At 36.2% G+C, this 25,310-nt stretch overlaps 2 protein-coding genes across 7 annotated transcripts in view; one reads left to right on the forward strand and one right to left on the reverse strand.

Annotated features, from left to right (window-relative positions):
- LOC130922115 (uncharacterized) overlaps positions 1 to 25,310 on the forward strand; it is a 49,516-nt gene that overhangs the window by 7,520 nt on the left and 16,686 nt on the right. The window contains exons 3-4 of one of the 6 annotated variants that reach the window (XR_009064455.1): positions 2,650 to 2,712; positions 4,492 to 4,581. The exons of 1 other annotated variant lie outside the window; for it this stretch is intronic. Coding sequence is in view for 3 of the 5 variants with exons in the window: in XM_057846650.1 (XP_057702633.1) it covers positions 15,655 to 17,181 (1,527 nt within the window). In the remaining 2 variants the exon portion in view is untranslated. Of the gene's footprint in view, positions 1 to 301; positions 20,074 to 25,310 lie in introns of those variants that run through there. 4 more of the 6 variants (XM_057846650.1, XR_009064456.1, XM_057846649.1 and 1 more) reach the window with 4 other exon arrangements.
- Positions 1,830 to 23,792, reverse strand: LOC130922116 (protein SSUH2 homolog). Its single transcript, XM_057846652.1, has 12 exons — positions 23,675 to 23,792; positions 17,648 to 17,725; positions 17,501 to 17,573; positions 17,297 to 17,426; positions 14,500 to 14,560; positions 14,298 to 14,419; positions 13,804 to 13,866; positions 11,881 to 11,960; positions 11,692 to 11,784; positions 5,834 to 5,939; positions 5,523 to 5,630; positions 1,830 to 4,692 (listed from the first exon to the last, which is right to left on the reverse strand). Exons 1-12 carry the CDS (start codon positions 23,685 to 23,687, stop codon positions 4,552 to 4,554), a joined length of 1,068 nt encoding a protein of 355 aa, XP_057702635.1. The 5' UTR covers positions 23,688 to 23,792; the 3' UTR covers positions 1,830 to 4,551.

The following is a 25,310-nucleotide window of genomic DNA, read 5'->3' on the forward strand; positions in this document are numbered from 1 at the left end:
GAAAAATAAAAAGGATTATAAAACAGTTAATATTTGTAAAAGAAAAATTGGTTTTATTAATAGTAGAGTGACCATATTTTGATTTCCAAAAAGAGGACATTCGGGCAGCTTCGAGATACTTTAATTTGGCTCAAAGTTCACTCAAAGACGCTTGTGCCCCCTCCGTCTGGGTAGAAAATTCAGTCTTATAAAAAAAAAAAATAATAATAATAATAATAATAATAATTAGGGCTGTCAAAATTATCGCATTAACGGGCGTTAATTAATTTTTTAATGCAATTCAGTATTCTTTCTTCTCCAGACACGAGAACCTGTGTTTCTACCAAAAAGTTCTATTTTGGTTTCATCACATCATAACACATTCTCCCAGTCCTCTTCTGGATCATCCAAATACTCTCAAGCGAACCGCAGAAGGGCCTGGACGTGTACTTTCTTCAGCAGGGGAACACCTCTGACAGTGCAGGATTTGAGTCCCAGGTGGCGCATTGTGTTACTGATAGTAGCCTTTGTTACTGTGGTCCCAGCTCTCTGTAGGTCATTCACTTGGTCCCCCCGTGTGGTTCTGGGATTTTTGCTCACCGTTCTTATCATTTTGACGCCACGGGGCGAGATCTTTCATGGAGCCCCAAATCGAGGGAGATCGAGGGAGATTATCAGTGGTCTTGTAGGTCTTCCATTTTCTAATAATTGCACCCACAGTTGATTTCTTTACACCAAGCGTTTTACCTATTACAGATTTAGTCTTCCTAGCCTGGGGCAGGTCTACAATTTTGTCTCTGCTGTCCTTCGACAGCTCTTCGGCCTTGGCCATAGTGGAGTTTGGAGTGTGACTGACTGAGCTTGTGGACAGTGTCTTTTTATACTGATAATGAGTTAAAACAGGTGCCATTAATACAGGTAACGAGTGGAGCCTCGTTAGAAGAAGTTAGACCTCTTTGACAGCCAAAAATCTTGCTTGTTTGTAGGTGACCAAATACTTATTTTCCACTCTAATTTGGAAATAAATTCTTTAAAAATCAAACAATGATTTTCTGTTTTTTTTCCACATTCTGTCTCTCATGGTTGAGGTTTACCCATGTTGACAATTACAGACCTCTCTAATCTTTTCAAGTCGAAGAACAATTGGTGGTTGACTAAATACTTATTTGCCTCACTGTAGCTTGCATTGTAGCAGTGTCTGGTTGTGTCACTCATGATGTGTTGCCCCACCACGACTCACTGGTGGTTCTTGGCCTGAGATGTTACTTCAGCCTTTAAAGTTCTGTGCTGAGTGAGCATCACACACTAAATGTATCTCGTAGCGTTAGTATAGCATTCGCGTTAACATTAGGCTAATGCTAACGGCGAGCAATCTCGGACCAAAAAATCTCGGGCAACTTTTTTTTTTTTTTTTTTTTAACAGGAGTATTTTTAAAAAATATATATTTATAGACTATAAAAAAATTTTTAGTAAATGGCGACTAAAACTAGATGAAATTAGTCGAGTTTATCTAAACAAAATCTAGACGGACACATTTTGAGATGACTATATGTCTTATCATCCAAAAGACAGACGAAAATTAAAAAGGCTTCAAAAACAATAGTTTTCAATTAATACATTTTCACTTGTACTTGAGTACATTTTTGAATGCCTCTTACTTTTTCAATATTATGTAGAATATTATGTAGAAGTAATGCTACTCGATTTTGAGTAAAAAAAAAAGGTCTATTCTAGTGTAAAGCGCTTTGAGCGCCTTGAAAGGTGGAAAAGCGCTATATAAGTATAACACCATTTACCATTTACCTTCCTCTGGTCAACATTACTAGCTAAATGGATACATAACAATTCATGTTAAAAATGTGTTTTTGTCTACCTGCATTCATTATCCATGCAAATAATTGTGAAAGAGACAAGTGCGAGTAAGTGTTTATTCTTTTGACATCGAACACAACAAAAGCACCACATTACTAGCGGTTAGGCTAGTCATCATCAACTCACTATTTCATCCGTTTTGCTACTTTACAGCTTCAAAAACGTGTTCGTTTGCATGCAAATGTCAGTATGTCAAAGGTTAAACAATGGTAGACACTGATTACCGGTTAATACTTTATTCCTAAGAAAGGCGTGTAACATATACGACGGCTACAATGCATATTGATATATTTTTTTGGAATAGGCTATTTGGCAAAGATGGACGCAGCAAGTGGAAGGCATTATTGTTCCCAGAATCTTGACTTTTGATAGAAAGCGGAACCAGGTATGAGGTAATTGTGCCACAAATTGGCAGTATTTGGACATCCGCTTAGCAGTTTAAGCTAGCGAGGCACGACGTGTTGCCGCACAATCAAACGATGTCGTTGATAAAAAAGTCACAGGATGGCTGTAAAACAGACAAAAAGTGGTTTTGTTACATTTATATCAATGCTACTAATGCTATAAATGCTCCTAAAACACTCAATTTAGTGGTCAAAGCTGCTAAATTTGTATGTTTTGATTAGAGTTTAACGTGCCTACAGTGAAGCTAAAAAAAGTTCTTTGTTGATTATGTACTTTTACTCTCATTTTTATATCATTTTATTTAATTAATAATAATTATATAAATGGTAATTTATTTATACATCTAATCATGTTTTTTATTTTTATTTTATTTTTTTATTAACCCCTTACAGGGTACTCGTTTCACACATTGGCTGCCAGTGACGGCGCTAGACATCCAATCCATCCACTTAAACGTAAGCCTTCAGTTGGCTAGTGGTCAATTAATGTATAGTTTTATGTTCAATAATGAATGTGTGTATTTAGAATAGAATAGAATAGAATGCATTTATTGTCATTACACAAAGTGTTATGAAATTCAAAGCTGCTGTATATATATTAGGGCTGTCAAAATTATCGCGTTAACGGTCGGTAATTAATTATTCAAATTAATCACGTTAAAATATTTGACGCATTTAACGCACATGCCCTGCTTAAACAGATTAAAATGACAGCACGGTGTCATGTCCACTTGTTACTTGTGTTTTTTGGGGTTTTATCGCACTCTGCTGGCGCTTGGGTGCGACTGATTTTATGGGTTTCAGCACCATGAGCGTTGTGTAATTATTGACATCAACAATGGCGAGCTACTAGTTTATTTTTTGATTGAAAATTTTACAAATTTTATTAAAACGAAAACATAAGGAGGGGTTTTAATATTAAATTTCTATAACTTGTGCTAATATTTATCTTTTAAGAACTACAAGTCTTTCTATCCATGGATCGCTTTAACAGAATGTTAATAATGTTAATGCCAGCTTGTTGATTTATTGTTGTAATAAACAAATACAGTACTTATGTACAGTATGTTGAATCTATATATATTAGGACTGTCAAAATTATCGCGTTAACGGGTGGTAAATAATTATTTAAGTTAATCACGTTAAAATATTTGACGCATTTAACGCAACATGCCCCGCTTACACAGATTAAAATGACAGCACAGTGTCATGTCCACTTGTTACTTGTGTTTTTTGGTGTTTTATCGCTCTCTGCTGGCGCTTGGGTGCGACTGATTTTATGGGTTTGAGCACCATGAGCATTGTGTAATTATTGACATCAACAATGGCGAGCTACTAGTTTATTTTTTTGATTGAAAATTTTACAAATTTTATTAAAACCAAAACATTAAGAGGGGTTTTAATATATAATTTCTATAACTTGTGGTAATATTTATCTTTTAAGAATTACAAGTCTTTCTATCTATGGATCGCTTTAACAATGTTAATAATGTTAATGCCATCTTGTTGATTTATCGTTATAATAAACAAATACAGTACTTATGTAGCATATGTTGAATGTATATATCAGTCTTGTGTCTTATCTTTCCATTCCAACGATAATTTACCGAAAAATATGGCATATTTTATAGATGGTTTGAATTGCGATTTATTACGATTAATTTTTAAGCTGTGATTAACTCGATTAAAAATCTTAATCGTTTGACAGCCCTAATATATATACTTTATATATTTATAATGCTGAATTAAACCGATAAAACCGAGCAAATGTTATTGACTGGACTGGATATTGTTTGAATTTGCAAAAACGTAGTTTGAGCTCATCCAAAAAAATGCAATTAAGTGAAGAAAAACAATTATTTCACATGATGTATTATTTTAAATCCACAGAACACGGCCTGAGATGGTTGAACAAACAGCATTAAGATTTTGAATGGGTCTAGTTTTGAATATGAGAAATTGTGTTTAATTAATTTTAATAATTCTTTTAATTAGACAGTGTAAAACAAGATATTATCTATAATTTCATGAGATTTTTTTCATACAGTGATAGGACAGTGATAGTAAATAATGATTTAGAATCCAATTTAATGCTAGAATTATGTCATTTCTGCCTACAGAATGCACTTTTTCTAGTTCTATTAATTTCTCATGAAGTAAATTGGGATATTTCAAGCTGATTTCTAGCATTGGCAGGACAAATCTGACGACTTTTTCACATTTTGTCTCTGCCAGTGGTCACGCAGAGACTAAAGAACCAAAACAGGAAGTGGAGGACGCCCGGCACTTCCTGTCTTAGAGGATGACGCAGCAGCATTTGGCCGGGTAATTGTCGGCGCTGACTTGCTGCTCGTTGCCAAACACGTAAAACACGTGAGAGTCGCCTTTCCACTTGTAGCTCACTTTGGTGATCGGGATCAACTCCACCGTTTGCCTCTGCGTACAAAAACAAAAAACACACATGCATTACCTAAAGCCATAAAATAGAACGTCGCGGGCAGACACTCCAAAAAAAAAAAGTGACAAAATAACAAAACGCCATAGACAAAAATGTACTGTGCCGTGTATAATTGAGAAAAATACACAAATACATGAACAAAAAACATACAAAAGGTAGATTTGTGCCTTTATGTTTTAATTAAAAAAAAGTTGCTTTCAATCAATCCAAAACAAAAAAAAAAGTCAGTTAAATCCCCCCCAAAAATTCAATCATAGGAAAAAAGTGAGTGTACAAATAAATTTGAGACTTAAAAAAAATGCATTTGAACAGCACTTTTCTTTGATCAAAAATGTTTTTTTTTTTTTTTTTTTTTTTTTTTTTTGGATTGAAGTTTTTTTTTTCTTAATTAAAACAACCTTTTTGATTTAAGTAATGTTTTTGATTGGGTGATATTTTGAGTAGGATATTTTTGTCTTTCTTTTTGTGTTCAAATCATAATTATAATAGTTCAATCAAAAAATAAAATACTTAGAAAAAAAAATTCAGTCCCAAAAAAAATTTAATCATAGAAAAAACGTTTTGGAATGCAAAAAAAAAAACAAAATATTTGAGACTCAAAAATTTGAATTTGAACACTTAGTTTTTATTTGAAAATGTTTTCTTTGAATGAAGCAATACTTTTTGTGTATGGGCCGAATTACAATTAGGAAATTTGTGTCTAAATCATTCAATCCCCCTAAAAAGTTGCTTCATTCCCCAAAAAATATTTTCAATCAAAGAAAAAACTCAAATGCAAAAATAACTCGTCCCTGAAGGCGCGACGTACCTGCTGCAGGATCCTGGAGTTCTGCGCGTACTTGGCCTGGTGCTCTTGCACCAGACGCGCCGACGCCTCGCCAATGGCTGGGTGGGGGAAGCCCATCAGAGGGTAAACCTTAGACGACAAACCAAAAAAACTAGACGCATTTCTGAGATTCTCTAAAAGCCCAAAAGATGGCACCAAAGAGAAGGGTGGTTTTCCATGCATTTTCATGGTTGTTTTAGGTTTGTTTTCATGTTTATGGCCATGCAAGTTGGTGGATCACAATTTTTCAATTTTTCATGACCTGTGAGAACCCTAGTCTTATGTGTACGTACCAAGTACTGGTTGTTCTTGAAAAGCTCCTTGCCGCTAACTGAGCGCAGGTCATCGAGCGTCAAGCCACTGTTCTGCTCCACCAAGTGATCTTCCACGTTGTTCGTCCTGTCGCATAAACATACAATGGAAGACCAACGCTACCAAAATTTAAAAAAATAAATAGATAAAAAAGACTCAATAAAAAATAAGAAATGATATTATTGGTTGGTTTGTAGGTATTAATTAGGGTTGTTCCGATCATGTTTTTTTTGCTCCCGATCCGATCACGATCGTTTTAGTATCTGCCGATCCCGATATTTCCCGATCCGATTGCTTTTTTTTTGCTCCCGATTCAATTCCAATCATTCCCGATAATTTTTCCCGATCATATACATTTTAGCAATGCATTAAGAAAAAAATGACGAATATATACATTCAACATACAGTACATAAGTACTGTATTTGTTTATTATGACAATAAATCCTCAAGATGGCATTTACATTATTAACATTCTTTCTGTGAGAGGGATCCACGGATAGAAAGACTTGTAATTCTTAAAGGATAAATGTGACTTTGTATATTGTGACTAAATATTGCCATCTAGTGTATTTGTTGAGCTTTCAGTAAATGATACTGCAGCCATTCAACCCAAATGCATGATGGGAAGTGGATCCATGACTTGCGTAGTGCTACCAGTGGATATATCTTCTCTGCGTTGGGAAATAACTAGGGCTGTCAAATGATTAAAATTTTTAATCGAGTTAATTACAGCTTAAAAATTAATTAATCGTAATTAATCGCAATTCAAACCATCTATAAAATATGCCTTATTTTTCTGTAAATTATTGTTGGAATGGAAAGATAAGACACAAGATGGATATATACATTCAAGATACGGTACATAGTTACTGTATTTCTTTATTATAACAATAAATCAACAAGATGGCATTACCATTATTAACATTATGTTAAAGCGATCCATGGATAGAAAGACTTGTAGTTCTTAAAAGATAAATGTTAGTACAAGTTATAGAAATGTCATATTAAAACCCCTCTTAATGTTTTCGTTTTAATAAAATTTGTAAAATTTTCAAATCAAAAAATAAACTAGTAGCCCGCCATTGTTGATGTCAATAATTATTTACACAATGCTCATGGGTGCTGAAGCCTATAAAATCAGTCGCACCCAAGCGCCAGCAGAGGGCGATAAAACTACGAAAAACACAACAAGTACACTTTCACTTTGCTGTCATTTTAATCTGTTTGAGCGGGGCATTTGTGCGTTAACTGCGTGAAATATTTTAACGTGATTAATTTAAAAAATTAATCACCGCCCGTTAACGCAATAATTTTGACAGCCCTAACACATATATATATATATATATATATATATATATATATATATATATATATATATTAGGGTTGTTCCGATCATGTTTTTTTGCTCTCTATCCGTTTTAGTTTGAGTATCTGCTGATCCCGATATTTCCCGATCCGATTGCTTTTTTTTTTGCTCCCGATTCAATTCCCGATAATTTTTCCCGATCATATACATTTTAGCAATGCATTACGAAAAAAATGAATAAAACTCAGACAAATATATACATTCAACATACAGTACATAAGTACTGTATTTGTTTATTATGACAATAAATCCTCAAGATGGCATTTACATTATTAAGATTCTTTCTGTGAGAGGCATCCACGGATAGAAAGACTTGTAATTCTTAAAGGATAAATGTGACTTTGTATATTGTGACTAAAGATTGCCATCTAGTGTATTTGTTGAGCTTTCAGTAAATGATACTGTAGCCATTTAACTTCTGCCCAAATGCATGATGGGAAGTGCAACTTTGACTGTGCATAGGGGCACCAATTGATATATCTTCTCTGCGTTGGGAAAGAACATAGGGTGTTAAGAAAATGATCAACTACTACCTTTCTTCGCCACATTGCGTCCCACGTTATTTTTCCATTGCTGAGAGAGGTATTGTATGGCTTTATCCACATAAAAAATAGCTCCAAAGGCTGTCAAAATTCTCTCTACTCATTATACGCTGCCTTTTAGCGCTATCTATAGGTAAAATGGCGTCTTTATAGATTGAACGCGTCAATGCGTGAGTGGGTCGTGCAGCGCATGCGTTAATTATTTAACGTGATTAATTAAAAAAAATTAATTACCGCCGTTAACGCAATAAATTTGATAGCCCTACTTTAAGCCAAAACTACTCTGGATAAGTGTAAGACATTTAATCTGTAACGTTAAATACAATTAGAAAACGATTTAAATTTTAAAAAATAAAAAAAAAATATATATATATATATATTAAAAAAAGGCATGTCTGACATTTTTTTGCTGATTCCGACACTTTGAAAATGACATGATCCGACCCGATCGATCGGGATGCATCTTTAATATAAATCAGGCCTGTCAAAAATAACGCGTTAACGACCATGATTAATCTGGAAATATTAACGCATTAAAAAAAAAAAAAAAAAAAAACGCAATTTACCGCTCACACCGCCACAACTGCCTCCCGTTTTCCCACCCGCTGATGTTTACATTCTCCACGCGGCAATGAAGGACATAATGCAGCCAGCCACGATGAGTGAGGATGATGACCAAATTCCGTTTTAAAAAGCTGCCTAATGGAAATCTGGATAAAACCAAATGTGTGTACATAGTTATGTAATGAACTGTCGTTCTATCGAAGCTCAACCAGCCTAAATTACCACCTTCGGGCACAGCTAGTGTTAGCAATGACGCTAACATTGCGGGAAACAAGCCGCAGTCATTAAGCTACACTGGCAGAGTGCGAACTTGTCAACAAAAGACAACAAGTAGGTTGACTATTGCTATCGCTACATGGGTAGACAGAGACTGTAGAGTGTAGACCCGTTAACATAGTCGAAGACGAGGGCGTTGAAAATCCAATGACAACAAACAACAACGACAAACCACTAGACAGGTACAAGGCAGTGCCCCCATAGACTCATGTCCACTACAGTGGTGGTCTGCGCAAAGTGGTGCCCACAGTAAGCTGGCCCATGTTAAAAAAAGTATCTGGTCACACCTGCCACAACCGTTCCTTGCGAGAGACTGTTTTCTTTGACAGGGCACATTGTTCAAAAGAAAAGGTCTGCCCTGTTATCTGAAAATGTCAACAAGCTAGTTTGCCTGAGCATTTGGTTAAAAAAAAAATAAGAGTATGACTGGCTAACTTAAGCAGTTTCTAAACACCTTGACACACAGTTTAGTGTTATGTTTTTCAGTTAAGTGTGTGAAAATTGACAATTAATTTTTTTTATATCTCACACAGCTTTCAGGCCATTTAGTGTAAAACTGCAAATGCTGCATTTATTTGTGTGAAATGTTCAATTTAACAGACAAGTTGTTTACACATTTTTTTGAAACACTAGCTATTATTACTGTATTGTGCTTGTGTGCTCTTTAAATTGGCAGTTAATTTTGGGTAATATGCCAAACGGTACTTGAGCCACATTGTTAGTCTGAGGCACTTTAATCTGTTAAAGCTCTTTGCTGTATCATACAATTTATTTTATTTATTATTTTATACGAGCTGAGTTGTTAAATAAAATGTTAAAACTCTATTTGGTTAAGTATTAATTCATTCACACGTCATGCATTTCATCTTAAAACAATTTTTAAGTCAATTATAGTACTTTCCTAGATTTTTTTTTCCTGAAGAGCAACTTTATTTATCCCAAGGGAAATGTGATTAATCATGATTAATCACACGGTTGACATACTGTATGATTAACTAGATTAATTTTTTTTTAATCGTTTGACAGCACTAATATATATACATCAAATTAAAATATGGTCACCCTAACATAGAATAGATGCGAACAGCTAGCGCTGCGCTAGCGTGGACACTACTGCTTATGGTATTTGCTAACAACACAAGTGCTAACTAGTAATGCTAATCGCTATCCGCTAAAGCTGGCGTTAGGTACTCATAGGATTCGGTGATGACTATTTCCTTAGCCGTTTTGTAATTTTTATTTTTCTCAGTTGACTACAAGCAATATTCGCTAATATGAACTGCAAATGCTAACTGCTAATGCTAATCATCATCTGCGATAGCTGGCGCTAGCTACTCATAGGATTTAGTGATGATTAGCTCATTAGTCGTTCTGTACTTTTTGTTTTACTCGGTCGTGCACTGTCAGGCAGTATTTGCTAATATGAACTCCAAATGCTAACTGCTAATGCTAATCGTCGTCTGCGACAGCTGGTATTAACTGCTCATAGGATTTGGTGATGACAGGCTCGTTAGCTGTTCTGTACTTTTTCTTTTTCTCGGTTGACTACAAGCAATATTTGCTAATATGGACTGCAAATGCTAACTGCTAATGCTAATAATCATCTGCGACAGCTGGCGTTAGCTACTCATAGGATTTGGTGATGACTAGCTCAATAGCCCTTCTGTACTTTTTGTTTTACTCTGTCGTGTACAGGCTCTATTCGCTAATATGAACTGCAAATGCTAAATGCTAATGCTAATCGTCTTCTGCAACAGTTGGCGTTAGCTACTCATTGGATTTGGCGATGAGTAGTTCATTAGCCGTTGTGTACTTTTTGTTTTACTCGGTCGTGCACTGTCAGGCTGTATTTGCTAATATGAACTGCAAATACTAACTGCTAACGCTAATTGTCACATTCGACAGCTGGCGTTGGCGACTCGTTGGATTTAGTGATGACTAGCTCATTACCCGTTCTGTACTTTTTGTTTTATTCGGTCATGTGCAGGCAGTATTCGCTATAATGAACAGCAAGTGCTTGCAAGTGCTAAATGCTAACACTAATTGTCAGCTGCGACAGCTGGCGTTATAGCTACTCGTTGGATGGGGTGATGACTAGCTCATTAGCCGTTCTGTACCTTTAGTTTAACTCGGTCATGCACAGGCAGTAGTCGCTAACATGAACCGCAAATGCTAATCGCTAACACTAATCGCTGTCTGTGACAGCTGTTATTAGCTACTCATAGGATTTGGTGATGACTAGGTCGTTAGCCGTTTTGTACTTTTTGTTTTACTCGGTCGTGCACAGGCAATATTCGCCAACATAAACTGCAAATGCTAGCCGCTAAAGCTAATCGTCATCTACGACAGCTGGCGTTAACCACTTGTTGTATTTCTTGATAACTAACTTGTTAGCCATTATGTATTTTTTGTTTTACTCCGTAATGTACCGGCAATATTCGCTATTACGAACTGTAAATGCTAATAGCTAACGCTAATTTTCTGCTGTGACAGCTGGCGCTAGCTACTCGTTGGTTTTGGTGATGACTAGTTCGTTAGCCGTTTTGTATTTTTTGTTATACTCAGTCGTGTACAGGCTGTATTCGCTACCATAAACTGCAAATGCTAACTGCTAACGCTAATTGTCGTCGACAGCTGGTGTTAACTACTCGTACGATTTAGTGATGACTTGCTCGTTAGCCGTTCTCTACTTTTTGTTTATCTTGGTTGACTACAAGCAAAATTTGCTATTATGAACTACAAATGCTAACTGCTAATGCTAATCATCATCTGCGACGGTTGGCGTTAGCTACTCATTGGATTTGGCGATGACTACCTCATTAGCTGTTCTCTACTTTTTGTTTTATCGTGTACATGCAGTATTTGCTAACATGAACTACAAATGCTAACCGCCAATGCTAATCATCTTCTGCGACAGCTGGCATTAGCTGCTTATTGGATTTGGTGATAACTACCTCATTAGCCGTTCTGTACTTTTTGTTTTACTTGGTCTTTAGCTTGTCGATCGCTGCACTTGAATGTCGACTGACCAATAAGTGAATATTTTTACACACATAAGCCCGCCACCTCATTTGAAATCTGGCAACTCACCATTCCACTTTGAGCTGGATGAAAGTCAGCAGTTGTCGCTTTCCTTTACACGTGTCACAGTTCTCGTAGCCCTTCGCGTCACACTTCCTGCACCTGTCGACATAACACGTAGTTTCTAAACGTCCATCGCCGTCAATGGCAGCCGACGATTTAAGTGAAAAATTGCGCGGTGTACAAGAATTGCAGTACCTTTCTTTGCCTGTAGCGTTACAGCGAGAGCAGTCCTGGTCGTTATTGGTGCCTTTGCCGTGACACACCCAGCATGATTTCTGAAAACAAACGTAAAAGTTTGTTTTCAGGTTGGATGATAGACATCCAATTATGTGGTATCCAGTCATCTGGATGCTGTGAATTTAATTTAGTTTATTGCTAGTAGATGTCCAATCCACTTCAAATGGATTGGACGTCTATCGCTGTCAATGGCAGAAATCACCCATGGAAGGCATAGGATATGTTTTTCATATGAAAATGGAGGAGATGAGTAAATTTGGGGTCATGAGGTCAAAGGTCACAGGGCCAAATTGACTTTGTATGTCTGTTTCAAGATCATTTAAAAACGAAAAAAAAAAAGATTATTATCAAATTTGCATGATATGATTTTAATATGAAACAGGAAATTATTAAATTTGGAGATAATGAGGTCAAAGATCACAGGACCAAATTGCATTTGTATGTTTGTGTTCAAGATAAAGCAACAACAAATCACGGGACTTTTTTTCAACTCGCCTGTTATTTTTGTAATATGAAATGGAAACGCTGACTAAATTTGGGGTATTGAGGTCAAAGGTCACTTGGCCAAATTGTATTTGTAGCTTTGTGTTCAAGATAATCGACAACAAATAAAGGGATTATTATAAACTCACCGGACATTTTTGAATATGAAATGGAAACGCTAGTTAAATTCGGGGTAGTGAGATCAAAAGTCACTGAACCAAATTGAATTTGTATATTTGTGTTCAAGATAATTTATGAAGCAAGAAATGATGAGGTCAAAGGTCAGCTAAATTGAATTTGTTTTCGTTCAAGATAATTTAAAAAAGTATAAATGGATTATTAACAAATTGGCAGGATTAAACTTGAAGTAATGGGGTCAAAGGTCACAGGGCCAAGGTGGATTTTTGTGTTTGTGTTAAAGATCATTTAAAAACGAAGAAAGATTATTATCAAATTTGCAGTATCTTAATAGGGGATGATTCAATTTGGAGGTAATGAGGTCAAAGGTCACAGTGCCAAATTGAATGCGTATGTCTGTGTTCAAGATGAAAACCGCTTCATTTGTTATTGATTTATCAAACTCGCAGGACATTTTTGTAATATGAAATGGAAACGCTAATTAAATTTGGGGTAATGAGGTCAAAGGTCACTGGGCCAAAATGAATTCATATGTTTGTGTTCAAGATAAACCAACAACATAACAAGGGATTATTTTCAAACTCGCCAGTAATATGAAATGGAAACGCTAAATTTGGAGGTAATAAGGTCAAAGGTCACTGAGCCAAATTGAATTCATGTTTTGTGTTCAAGATGAATCAACAACAAATCAAGGGATTATTATCAAAGTCGCCAGACATTTGTGTAGTATCAAATGGAAACGCTAATTAAATTTGGGGTAATGAGGTCAAAGGTCACCGGGCCAAATCGAATTTGTATATTTGTGTTCAAGGCAACTTATGAAGCAAGGAATGATAAGGTCAGAGAGCCAAATTGAATTTGTTTCTAATCACGTTCATTTAAAACAAATGAAGGGATTATTATCAAATTTGCAGGATTAAATTTGGGGCTAATGGGGTCAAAGGTCGCAGGGCCAAGGTGAATTTTTGAGTTTGTCTTCGAGATAACTAAAGAACAAATAACGGGATTGTCATCAAACTTAATATAAAATGGAAGATGTGATAAATTTTGGTTTGTCATGAGGTCAAAGGTCACAGACCACTTTGGCTCCTTTTAGGCATAAGTCTGCTCCCTCAAACTTCCATCTTTTTTTCAATGTAATACTCGCCTTATATGCGTATTTGTTTCCTTCAATTTATTGACAGTGGGTAAAATTTACAGAAGCCACACGTGACATTGCGACTAATCTAAAGCTATTTATTTCCACGCTAGATGACTTACATGTCCACTTCCATCGCACTCCTTGCAAGGCATTTTGCCTGTTGCGCTGCAGTCATGACAATCCTGTACATACACACAAAGAGTTACACAAACACATTTGACAACGTTGTGTATAGCGCTGTATCATATGATAATAAACTTTATATCGCCAAAATATAACATTTCATAATTTTAGTTGGGCCCCCATCAAATGCAAATTTGTATAACAATTATGTCAATTGTTTGTGCTACGTTTGTGCAGTAAAAAAAATTCTTTGTGCTTCTATCATTTTATAGATACTGAGATATTAATGTCGAGTGATGGCGTCACTCGCATCTTATTCATATCCAACGACTGACGGAGCGTACCAACTCTCTCAATAACAAGGGGGTGTCCCAACAACTAGCACAAACATAGCAAAAATTTTGCAGTCAGTGGGGGGCTTGAGATAATAATTTCCAGTGACTTGTGGCCCACCACAGCGCTAGGTGTGTGGCGATGAAAGCACGCGTACCTTTACAGATGACGTGTAGGGTACGCGGATTAGCTCCGTGTGATTGGTGAACAAATTGGGGGGCGTGGCCTGGATCTCCCAAGGTCGAGGTGCAGTTTGGGTGTAGAAGTCAGGCATCTCTCCTGCTCATTCATAGCAACCATACTGTCATTTAAACAGTTTACTGTAAGTGTGTGTGTCAAGTGTGTATGCGCGTGTGTACCTTCATGAGGTTTGTTGCCCCACTCGGTTGATCTGGACTCGGTGAAGGTCTCCAGTCGGTACTAGTAGAAGACACAAACATTTATAGGTCAGTTCAGGTAATACATATTTACATGCACTCTTTCAGTGCAATTGAGAATGGTAGATGTCAATGATAGATGAATGCGGGTTTACCTAACCACATGTGGTAGAGGTTTGATCAAATCTAACCGCATGTGGTTGAATTGGAGAATTTCCATCAGCTAGCAAATCCAAATCAGATCCGTAAGAGGGCAGTTGAACCACTTTTATTTGTTAGATGGGTACGTTTTGTATTTGCAAACATTTGCTAAATGCATTATTTTTTTAATGGTAGTTTTTATGTGCAAACCAGTTTATTTAGTTTCGGCATGAGAAAAATATCAGGACAGGAAATGAAAAGTAAAGAAAATTTGAAAAGTTGGGCCAGAACAAAGTCAAAATGAAGTTATCAAGTAGGGCAAAAATATTGGGACAGTAGGTGAAAAGTGGAGACAATTTGCAAAATCGGATAAAAATATTCAGACAGGAAGTGAGAAGTAAAGAAAAATATTGGGACAGGAAGAGTAAAAAAAAAGAAAAAAAAAAATTGGACAAAAATATTTAGTCAGGGGGTGAAACGTGAAGAAAATTTGGTTAATTGGACAGAAATATTGGGACAGGAAGTGAAAAGTGAAGAAAATTTGGCAAGTTGGGAAAAAAAAACACCGTGGGAAAGGAAGTCAAAGGTAAAATTTGCATGTAGGACAAAATAAAGTTGGCATTTAGTTAAAAAATATTCAGACTGGAAGTGAGAAATAAAGAAAAAATATTGGGACAGGAAGTGAAGAGTAAAGAAAATTTGGCAAGTTGGACAAAAATATTCAGACAAGAAATTAAAAGTAAAGACAATGTGGAAATTTGGACAAAAATATTCAGAGAGGAAGTAAGACGTAAAGACAAGTATTGGGACAGGAAGGGAAGAGTAAAGAAAAGTTGGCAAGTCGGACACAAAAATATTTAGACAGGAAGTGAAAAAAACGGGTAACTGGACATAAAAATATTGGGACAGGAAGTAAAAAGTCAAGAAAAGGTGGCAAGTTGGACACAAAAATAGAGAGACAGCGAGAACGAAAAGCGATATTTGGTTGATTTTGCCATGTGGCATTTTTTTGCCATGTTGCATTTTTTTTTGGTATGTGGCAAAATGGATTTTGGCATGTGGCATTTTTTTTGGGTATGTGGCAAAATGGATTTTGGCATGTGGCATTTTTTTCTCATAAAGCAAAATGGATTTTGGCATGTGGCTTTTTTTTTTTTTTGCCTTGTGGCATTTTTTTTGGTATGTAGCAAAATGGATTATGACATGTGGCATTTTTTTGCCATTTGGCAAAATGGATTTTGGCATGTGGCATTTTTTTGCCATGTGGCAAAATGGATTTTGGCATGTGGCATTTTTTGCCATGTGGCAAAATGGATTTGGGGATGTGGCATTTTTTTGTATGTGGCAAAATGGATTTTAGCATGGGCATTTTTTTGCCATGTGGCATTTTTTTGCCTTGTGGCAAAATGGACTTTGGCATATGGCATTTTTTTCGCCATGTGGTATTTTTGTTTTGGTATGTGGCGAAATGGATTTTGGCATGTGGCATTTCTTTTTTTTTTTGCCATGTGGCTTTTTTTTGGGATGTGGCAAAATGGATTTTGGCATGTGGCATTTTATTTTGCTATGTGGCAAAATGGATTTTGGCATGTGGCATTTGTGTTTTTGCCATGTGGCTTTTTTTTTGGGGGGGGTATATGGCAAAATGGATTTTGGCATGTGGCATTTTATTTTGCTATGTGGCAAAATGGATTTTGGCATGTGGCATTTGTTTTTTTGCCATGTGGCTTTTTTTTTTTTTTTTTTGGGTATATGGCAAAATGGATTTTGGCATGTGGCATTTTATTTTGCTATGTGGCAAAATGGATTTTGGCATGTGGCATTTTTTTTTTTTTTGCCATGTGGCTTTTTTTTTTTTTTTTTGGTATGTGGCAAAATGGATTTTGGCATGTGGCACTTTTTTTGGGTATGTGGCAAAATGTATTTTGGCATGAGGCATTTTTTTCTCATGAAGCAAAATGGATTTTGGCATGTGGCATTTTTTTTTTGCCTTGTGGCATTTTTTTGGTATGTAGCAAAATGGATTATGACATGTGGCATTTTTTTGCCATTTGGAAAAATGGATTTTGGCATGTGGCATTTTTTTGCCTTGTGGCAAAATGGATTTTGGCATGTGGCATTTTTTGCCATGTGGCATTTTTTTTGTATGTGGCAAAATGGATTTTAGCATGGGCATTTTTTTGCCTTGTTGCAAAATGGACTTTGGCATATGGCATTTTTTTCGCCATGTATTTTTTTTTGGTATGTGGCGAAATGGATTTTGGCATGTGGCATTTTTTGGCATGTGGTGAAATGGATTTTGGCATGTGGCATTTCTTTTTTTTTGCCATGTGGCATTTTTTTCTTTTTTTTTTGGTATGTGGCAAAATGGATTTTGGCATGTGGCATTTTATTTTGCTATGTGGCAAAATGTATTTTGGCATGTGGCATTGTTGCCATGTGGCATTTCTTTGTTATTTTGCCACATGCCAAATAAAACTTTCATTCTTGACCCTGCAGCAAAAATATTCGGAAAGGAAATGAAAAGAAAATTTGGACAAAAAAAATACTTGGACATGAAGTCAAAAGTAAAGAAAATTTGGACACAAACATCGGGACAGGAAGTGAGAAGACATGGTAAATTAGCATTTATGCTAACCCTGTAAGTGTTGAACGGCTCCATCTGCGTGATAACGCCGTCCGTGGCGGGCGCTTTGCTATAGCAGCAGTTGGACGCGGCGAAGCTCTTGAATGCCTCGCGGGCCACGTCCTCGGACAACGACGGAATGCTGTCGCACACAAACGCGTTTCCATGAAATGTTTTGGATGCGCATCACGCAGTGGGTAATCGGAGGACTCTCACCTCCAGTCCTCGGGCTCGGGGCCCGGTTGGGGCGGGGCCACCGGCTCGGTGGGCATGGGGGGTGGCAGGAAACCTGAACACACAAAATAAAACAGGATTTTAGAGCGTTGCTAGAAAGTTGTTTTTTAATGAATTTTGCCATCTCACCTCCACCACCTTGACCCATGCCCTCATAGCCGGGCATGTTGTTGAACATGTCAGTGGGTGTGGCCAAAGGAGGGTACACTGAAACGTAATAAATAAAATGAGTTAATCATGAGTACGTATTGAATTCATTTGAAGTGGCAAGTTTGATATTGAATGATTCACTGCCACCCATCCGATTTAAATTGGATTGGACGTCCAGTGCTGCCAAGGGCAGACAACGAGCTAACAATGCAAAAGTATCCTTCGTTGCCCGCAAATCAGCAGGAAGTGACCCTAAAATATGAACCAATATGAACAGGACGTGCCCCAGTGTAGCCCCCGAATCTATATTTAGTGACTTGATATTTTCAGAAAGTAACCCCGAATTACGCCCAAATCAACAGGAAGTGACCCGGAATAAACAGGAAGTGACCCTGACATCACCAAAATCAACAGGAACTGCTCCCCAAATTAACAGAAGTTCCCCAAAGCAATAGGAAGGGACCTGGATTACCCCCAAATCAATAGGTGGTGACCCCAAAATCAACAGGAAGTGACCCGATATGAACAGGAAGTGATCCTGACATCACCGATATCAGCAAGAAATGCCCCCAAATCAACCTGTATCAACAGGAAGTGACTCAATATGAACAGGACGTGCCCCAGTGTAGCCCTTGAATCAATATTTAGTGACTTGATATCATCAGAAAGTGACCCCGAATTACGCCCAAGTCAACAGGAAGTGACCCGATAAAAAACAGGAAGTGACCCTGACATCACCAAAATCAACAGGAACTCCTCTCCAAATCAACAGAAAGTTCCCCAAAGCAATAGGAAGTGACCTGGATTACCGCCAAATCAATAGGTGGTGACCCCAAAATGCCCCAAAATCAACAGGAAGTGACCCGATATGAACAGGAAGTGATCCTGACATCACCAAAATCAACACGAACTGCTCCCAAAAATCAACAGAAAGTTCCCAAAAGCAATAGGAAGGGACCTGGATTACCCCCAAATTAATAGGTGGTGACCCCATAATGCCCCAAAATCAACAGGAAATGATCCGATATGAACAGGAAGCGACCCTGACATCACCAAAATCAACGGGAACTGCCCCCCAAATCAACGGGAAGTTCCCCAAAGCAACAGGAAGTGACCTGAAATACCCCCAAATTAATAGGTGACCACAAAATGCCCCAAAATCAACAGGAAGTGACCCGATATGAACAGGAAGTGACCCCGACATCGCCGAAATCGACGGGAACTGCGGTTCCAAATCAACAGGAAGTTCCCCGATATCAACAGGAAGTGACCCGACATCAACAGGATGTGAGCTGATATCAACAGGAAGTGACTCTGATATGCCTCAGACTCAACAGGAAGTGCCCCTGTACAGGCAGGCCATACAGTCCCAGCCCAGCTGCCCCTTGATTTTAATGCATCACACACCAAGGTTGTGGGATGGATGGGACATGTTGGGGGGGTGACATCACGGTTATGTCCTCAATGCAGGCCCCGCCTTTCCCGCACCTTTTTTTAACGCACCACACACGTCGTACTCCCGGGGGAGCTCCAGCAAAGGGTGGTGGGACGGGTGGCTGGGTAAAAATTCCATGCGGTAATGGCTGCCAGTTGGGGACATGGCAGCCACAGAAATAGGGTGGTAGGTGGGTCCCACACTTTTTCTCTATAACGTAGCGCTATGCGGTTGCGGCTGTGGCTCGTGGGCCGGGTGGGCGGACGGGGTAAGGGTTTGTGGGGCGTTCCGTTCTCCCATCCCTGAATGCCGGTTGATGGGGGCGCGGGTGGCCCGGGACACCACCCTGGATCCCTGGGGGGTGATGATGGCCCCTTTGCTGGGCTGTGGGATGGGCTGCACTGGCGTCCATAAAGGAAACTTAAGTAAAGGAGATGAAACAAAGCCTCGGGTTTCACAATTAAGGTCCACTTTGGCGTTCAGAAATTCAATCCGTGTGTGAATTCCTCCGTAGGTTCGCACGCACGCACCCACGTATACGCCTGCTGCAGCTGTCTTTGCCAATCACTCCCTCCCTCCCTCATTCTTTACAATAATGACAGCTCACTCAGTTTTCTTTTCAACATCCCAAAACTACTACAATTACAACCAACAAAATACAGGCACATCAAACTGATTTTTGAACAGCCACCGTTTAAACATTAACACTGGGCATAGAAAATGGGCTGATCACGAGAAAAATATTAACCGCTTGAGTTTCCATTGAACAACTATGTATACATCAAAAAATTATATGACAATAGTAATATGAATAAAACCAACAGAAAATAGAAAAATCACACTGAAAATTAATTCTAAGTCAAATTAATAAAAAGAAAAAGAATGTAGGAAATTAATTCAAAATAAAACATAAAAAAAAAAATAGATTAAAAATGGAGGAAAATATCGAATTACAAATACGTAATTAATATATATATATATATATATATATATATATATATATATTAGGGCTGTCAAACGATTAAAATTTTTAATCGAGTTAATTACAGCTTAAAAATTAATTAATCGTAATTAATCGCAATTAATCGCAATTCATACCATCTATAAAATATGCCATATTTTTCTGTAAATTATATATATATTCTGTAAAATAAATTGTTGCAATGACACAAGATGGATATATACATTCAACATACGGTACATAAGGACTGTAGTGGGCATTTCACTCTACTGTCATTTAAATCTGTCTATGCTGTCCTCACTCCGAAGCGTCTACTTTTGCCAAAGCTAGACAGCTAGTGAACGACGCCTTAATAATTAGACTTCTTCCTTTTTCTTCTGATTTATTAATAAAATGGTCTCAAACCATTGTCCTCTTTAGACCGTCGTAAAACTACAACAAAAAAAAGTACACAAGCATTGCATTAGCAACAACGTTAGCTTAGCACGCTATACAGGTTCACTAAACATAAACAAAAAGCGTCTCATACAAAAAATAGAACATTTCGCTTACCAACATAATATGTACATTCTTTACAACAACCATACTTACGGACAAATCTTGTCCAAGGATCATATAAGCACAACATTATCAGCCCGAGACGTCGTGCAGCCATAATGAACTGGCAAGAAAACAATAAACTATGTCGCAAAGCGACCACAAGAGTTCGCTGTTGGACAGCACAAAAAGCCTTGCTGTAAAACTTACCAAAAGGCAGAATACTTTCTGAGTGGGACATGTGCGTTAATTGCGTCAAATATTTTAACGTGATTAATTTAAAAAATTAATTACCGCGCGTTAACGCGATAATTTTGACAGCCCTAATATATATAGACACATATTTTTAATACATTTAAAACCTTAATACATTCAATACACAATAAACTTTAATACATTTATAGATATTACAATACATTTACTTATACATATATATTTACATATATATATATATAAAATTTACAAAAAAAATAAAATACAAAAAAACATATATATATATATATATTAGGGCTGGGCGATATGGCCTTAAACATGTATCACGATAAATTGAGCAGATTTATCTCGATAACGATAAATGACGATAAATTCGCCCAAGCGTACTGTTATATAATTTGAAAATCTGAATCAATGCATGAAATACAGATTAACTGTTTCTTGTTGATTTATTTACCAGCATTCAATTTCATATACTGTATTTAACAATTGTACATGCAGTCTAAACATTAAGTTTATAAAAATGTAATGTAAGCAATAAGAATTCAAGTATGAACATTTATAACAGCGTGTATGACTTGAACAATGTACATTATCAAAATCAATATGCCTGTGCAAACATGTCATTGTAACACAAATGACTTGCATCTTGAACAGTACACTTCAAAAAGACAACTTATTGTTAATGGCTGCTGTGACATAATTATTAAATACAAGTGTTTACATTATGGTTTCAGGGTCCCCCCCAGTGCATTTTTTTAACAAATGCACGCACAAATGAACCCCCAAACAAACAGAGAGAGACACACACACATTAAAGCTATATTGATCTTCTTCAAATGAAACGCTTAAGATTTTATGATAGCAATTATGACACAGAAATAAGCACATACAGAAAAATAGCTGGGGCCATTTCTCGATCATTATAAGTTTCGCCGTTGGATTGTACTTTAAGCTGAATGCTTTACCATCACAAAAGCTATCAGAGGAATCACACACAGACAGATACAAAATAATGCCACATAGTAATTGCTAGATGCAGTCCGTGCCCAATCCACTCATTAAGTTCAGCCGTTTCGACAAGTTAGAGCCGCTATCCGACTACATCACGTTCATTTGTAGCGTTAGCCGCTAGCTAGCGTTAGCCTGGCTACCAGTAGAAAGCACTGAAAGCACCATCTCCGGAAATCGTGAGAACAGCAGGGAGGACAGCGGGTGAAAGCCCGTCTAGATGCCACCAAGAGTCTACTAAATGTCGGTTAAAAGTTTGGTGAACCTCCCTTAAGCCACACTCCATCACGTTTTGCTTGTAGCGTTAGCTGCTAGCGTTAGCTTACTGGGCTTTGTTTGATTGGCTCCTTGATGATCACGTGACTCCCTACGTAAGCCCATTGACTGTTTCTTAAAGGGGAATGAACATAGACGAACAACACAGAATCAAAGCGGGATGAAAAGACTATATTTCCTTGTTTTATTAATTTACCGAATTTACCGACATGGTCAAAATTACGTCGGTCATCGTTAAGAATTTCGGTGACGGTAAATTTTCGGTTTACCGCCCTGCTCTAATATATATACACACACACACACGTATTTTTAATATTCTATATTTTCCACCATCCTTAATTTTATAAATTTTTTTATGTTTTATTTTGAATTAATTTCCTATAAATCCACTAAATAAGGAGGTATTTTTTTATAAATACATCCTTTTTATTTATTTTCATATTTATCTCAAAATATTTTATTTTAGATGTTTTATGTAAAATAAATAAATAAATAAATACATTTTTATGTAGAATAAATAAATAAATAAATAAATATTTTGGGGTAAATATAAAAATAAATAATGTTAATCTTTTATTTTATTTTATTTTTTTATTTTCATATTTATCCCAAATATTTTATTTTATATATTTTATGTCAAATATATATATTTACACATAAAACATGTAGAAAGTAAAATATTTTGGGGTAAATATGAAAATATTTTTTTTAATTTTCAATGCTTTATGTGAAAAAAATAATAAAAAATGTGTACATAAATCATCTAAAAGTAAAATTTTGGGGGTAAATATATAAATAAATAAAAAGGATGAATTTATTGATAAATACCTCCTTATTTAGCAAAAAAAAAATATATATATATATATATACGTATATGTACTTTCCATTTTTTAATTAATTTTTCATATTTATTTTTAGGTGTTTTCTTCATTTTAACTTTCTACAATAGTTTTTTTTAATTTTTAAAAAAATGTTTTTAGTTTATGATAGTATTATTTTAAAAAAATACTCAAGACAAAAAAATATATAGAAAATTAATTCAAAACAAATACTGCAAATTAAAACAATTAAGAAAGTAAAGAAGTTTCTTTTTTAATAATTTATTTTGATTAAAAATCATTCATTTAAAGAATATATAATTTAAAAAATCCAGACTAATTTTCATGTACTCATCTGTATTCATCCAATGCTTTAGGCATATTTGTCAACTCTTTGCCTGCCATTGACGGCCACAGACGTCTACTAGTGATAAAACTCATTTAATCCCAATTCCTTGGCTGCCTTTGACGACAATCGACGTCCGGTCCAATTTAACTCGGGTGGGCGTGGACGCTGCCAACCCTCCCCGCCGTCAATGGCAGTGAACGAGTTAATAGTCACTCATTGCTTTCATAATCATAATCATAAGAAACAATGCTAGCATTCAGCGCGCTTCAAGCGATTAACCTTTTAAACCTGCAGACTGATCTGAGGTCAGCAATTAGTACACAGTGTTCCTTTACGTTTACTACTTCTTCTTCTTCTTGTTTAGTTGCACTTTTTTGCCGCACGGATCGCGGGTTCGAGTCCTTACCTGCGCTGTTCATCCCGCTACTGAGTCAATATGCCGCAATTTAGGAGAAAACACGAGTTGCTGTTTCGCATATGGTCAATCTCGCGTGCGAAGCTAAACGGTAAATTCACGTGAAGCTCGTCCGTTATATATGCCGCTTCCGGTATGCGTTTCACAATAAAAGGAGTCGAATTGGTGTTCGTAAAAAATGTTTTTAAATATAATTTGCATTCGTTAAGAGGAAATGTTTAGCTTGTAAAATATATATTTCTTTTACACTTGCAAAAGGGTTTCATGTAAATTTGATTATAATTTTTTAAATCATTTTTTAAATTATATATTAGGGCTGTCAAACGATTAAAATTTTTAATCGAGTTAATTACAGCTTAAAAATTAATTAATCGTAATTAATCGCAATTCAAACCATCTTGAAAATATGCCATATTTTTCTGTAAATTATTGTTGGAATGGAAAGAAGACACAAGACGGATATATACATTCAACATACGGTACATAAGGACTGTATTTGTTTATTATAACAATAAATGGTAAATGGTGTTATATAGCGCTTTTCCACCTTTCAAGGCGCTCAAAGCAATAAATCACAAAGATGGCATTAACATTATTAACATTCTGTTAAAGCGATCCATGGAGAGAAAGACTTGTAGTTCTTATAAGATAAATGTTAGTACAAGTTATAGATAATTTTATATTAAAACCCCTCTTAATGTTTTCGTTTTGATAAAATTTGTAAAATTTTCAATCAAAAAATAAACTAGTAGCCCGCCATTGTTGATGTCAATAATTACTTAAACAATGCTCATGGGTGCTGAAGCCTATAAAATCAGTCGCACCCAAGCGCCAGCAGAGGGCGGCAAAACTCCATAAAACACAAGTGAGCGTTTCACTGAACTGTCATTTAAATCTGTCTGAGCGGGGCATCTGCGTTAATTGCGTCAAATATTTTAACGTGATTACCTTGTGTGATCATAAAAAATATATAACGAATCATACAATTTTTACAAAAAATGTAGACGTATTTTAAGTGTGATAACTAAGTCATTTCTGAATATTTTTTTACTTTCAACCACTCAAAATGTTCAGTGGCATCAGAGCTATCTATTCACATATAGTTTTTATTTTTAATTTGTACTTTTTTGCCCTCTATTGACAATAAATGCAGCACTGCGCTACGACCAAAACTAACTATGTTGGATATATATGTACAAAACAAAATTGAATTGGAAAATTTCATATCACAAAATTAGAGCCTTGAAAAGGTCAGTGAGTTATAACAACAGATTTTTTTTACCCATGCCCATATTTGGCAATGGCCGTTTTTGTGTATAATACCCCTAAACATACAATTGTTTACAATAATTGTAAATGTTTTGAGGTGCGATAACTAAGTCATTTCTGAATATTTTTTTACATTCAACCCCTCAAAATGATTCAGTGGCTTCAGAGCTATCCATACATATATAGTTTTTATTTTTTTATTTGTATTTTTTGCCCTCTATTGACAATTAAAGGAGTACTGTGCTACGACCAAAACTAACTATGTTGGATATATATGTATAAAACAAAACTGAATTGGAAAATTTCATATCACACTATTAGAGCCTTGAAAAGGTCAAAGAGTTATAATATCAGAATT

This window comes from Corythoichthys intestinalis, chromosome 9 (genome assembly GCF_030265065.1).
Source record: "Corythoichthys intestinalis isolate RoL2023-P3 chromosome 9, ASM3026506v1, whole genome shotgun sequence".
NCBI classification, from domain to species: domain Eukaryota; kingdom Metazoa; phylum Chordata; class Actinopteri; order Syngnathiformes; family Syngnathidae; genus Corythoichthys; species Corythoichthys intestinalis.

Coding starts and splice junctions, on each gene's coding strand:
- LOC130922116 (XM_057846652.1), bottom strand. Junction 11,785..11,880: donor AACGCTACAGGCAAAGAAAG/GTACTGCAATTC, acceptor TTATGTCGACAG/GTGCAGGAAGTGTGACGCGA. Junction 5,631..5,833: donor TCAAGAACAACCAGTACTTG/GTACGTACACAT, acceptor TTGTCGTCTAAG/GTTTACCCTCTGATGGGCTT.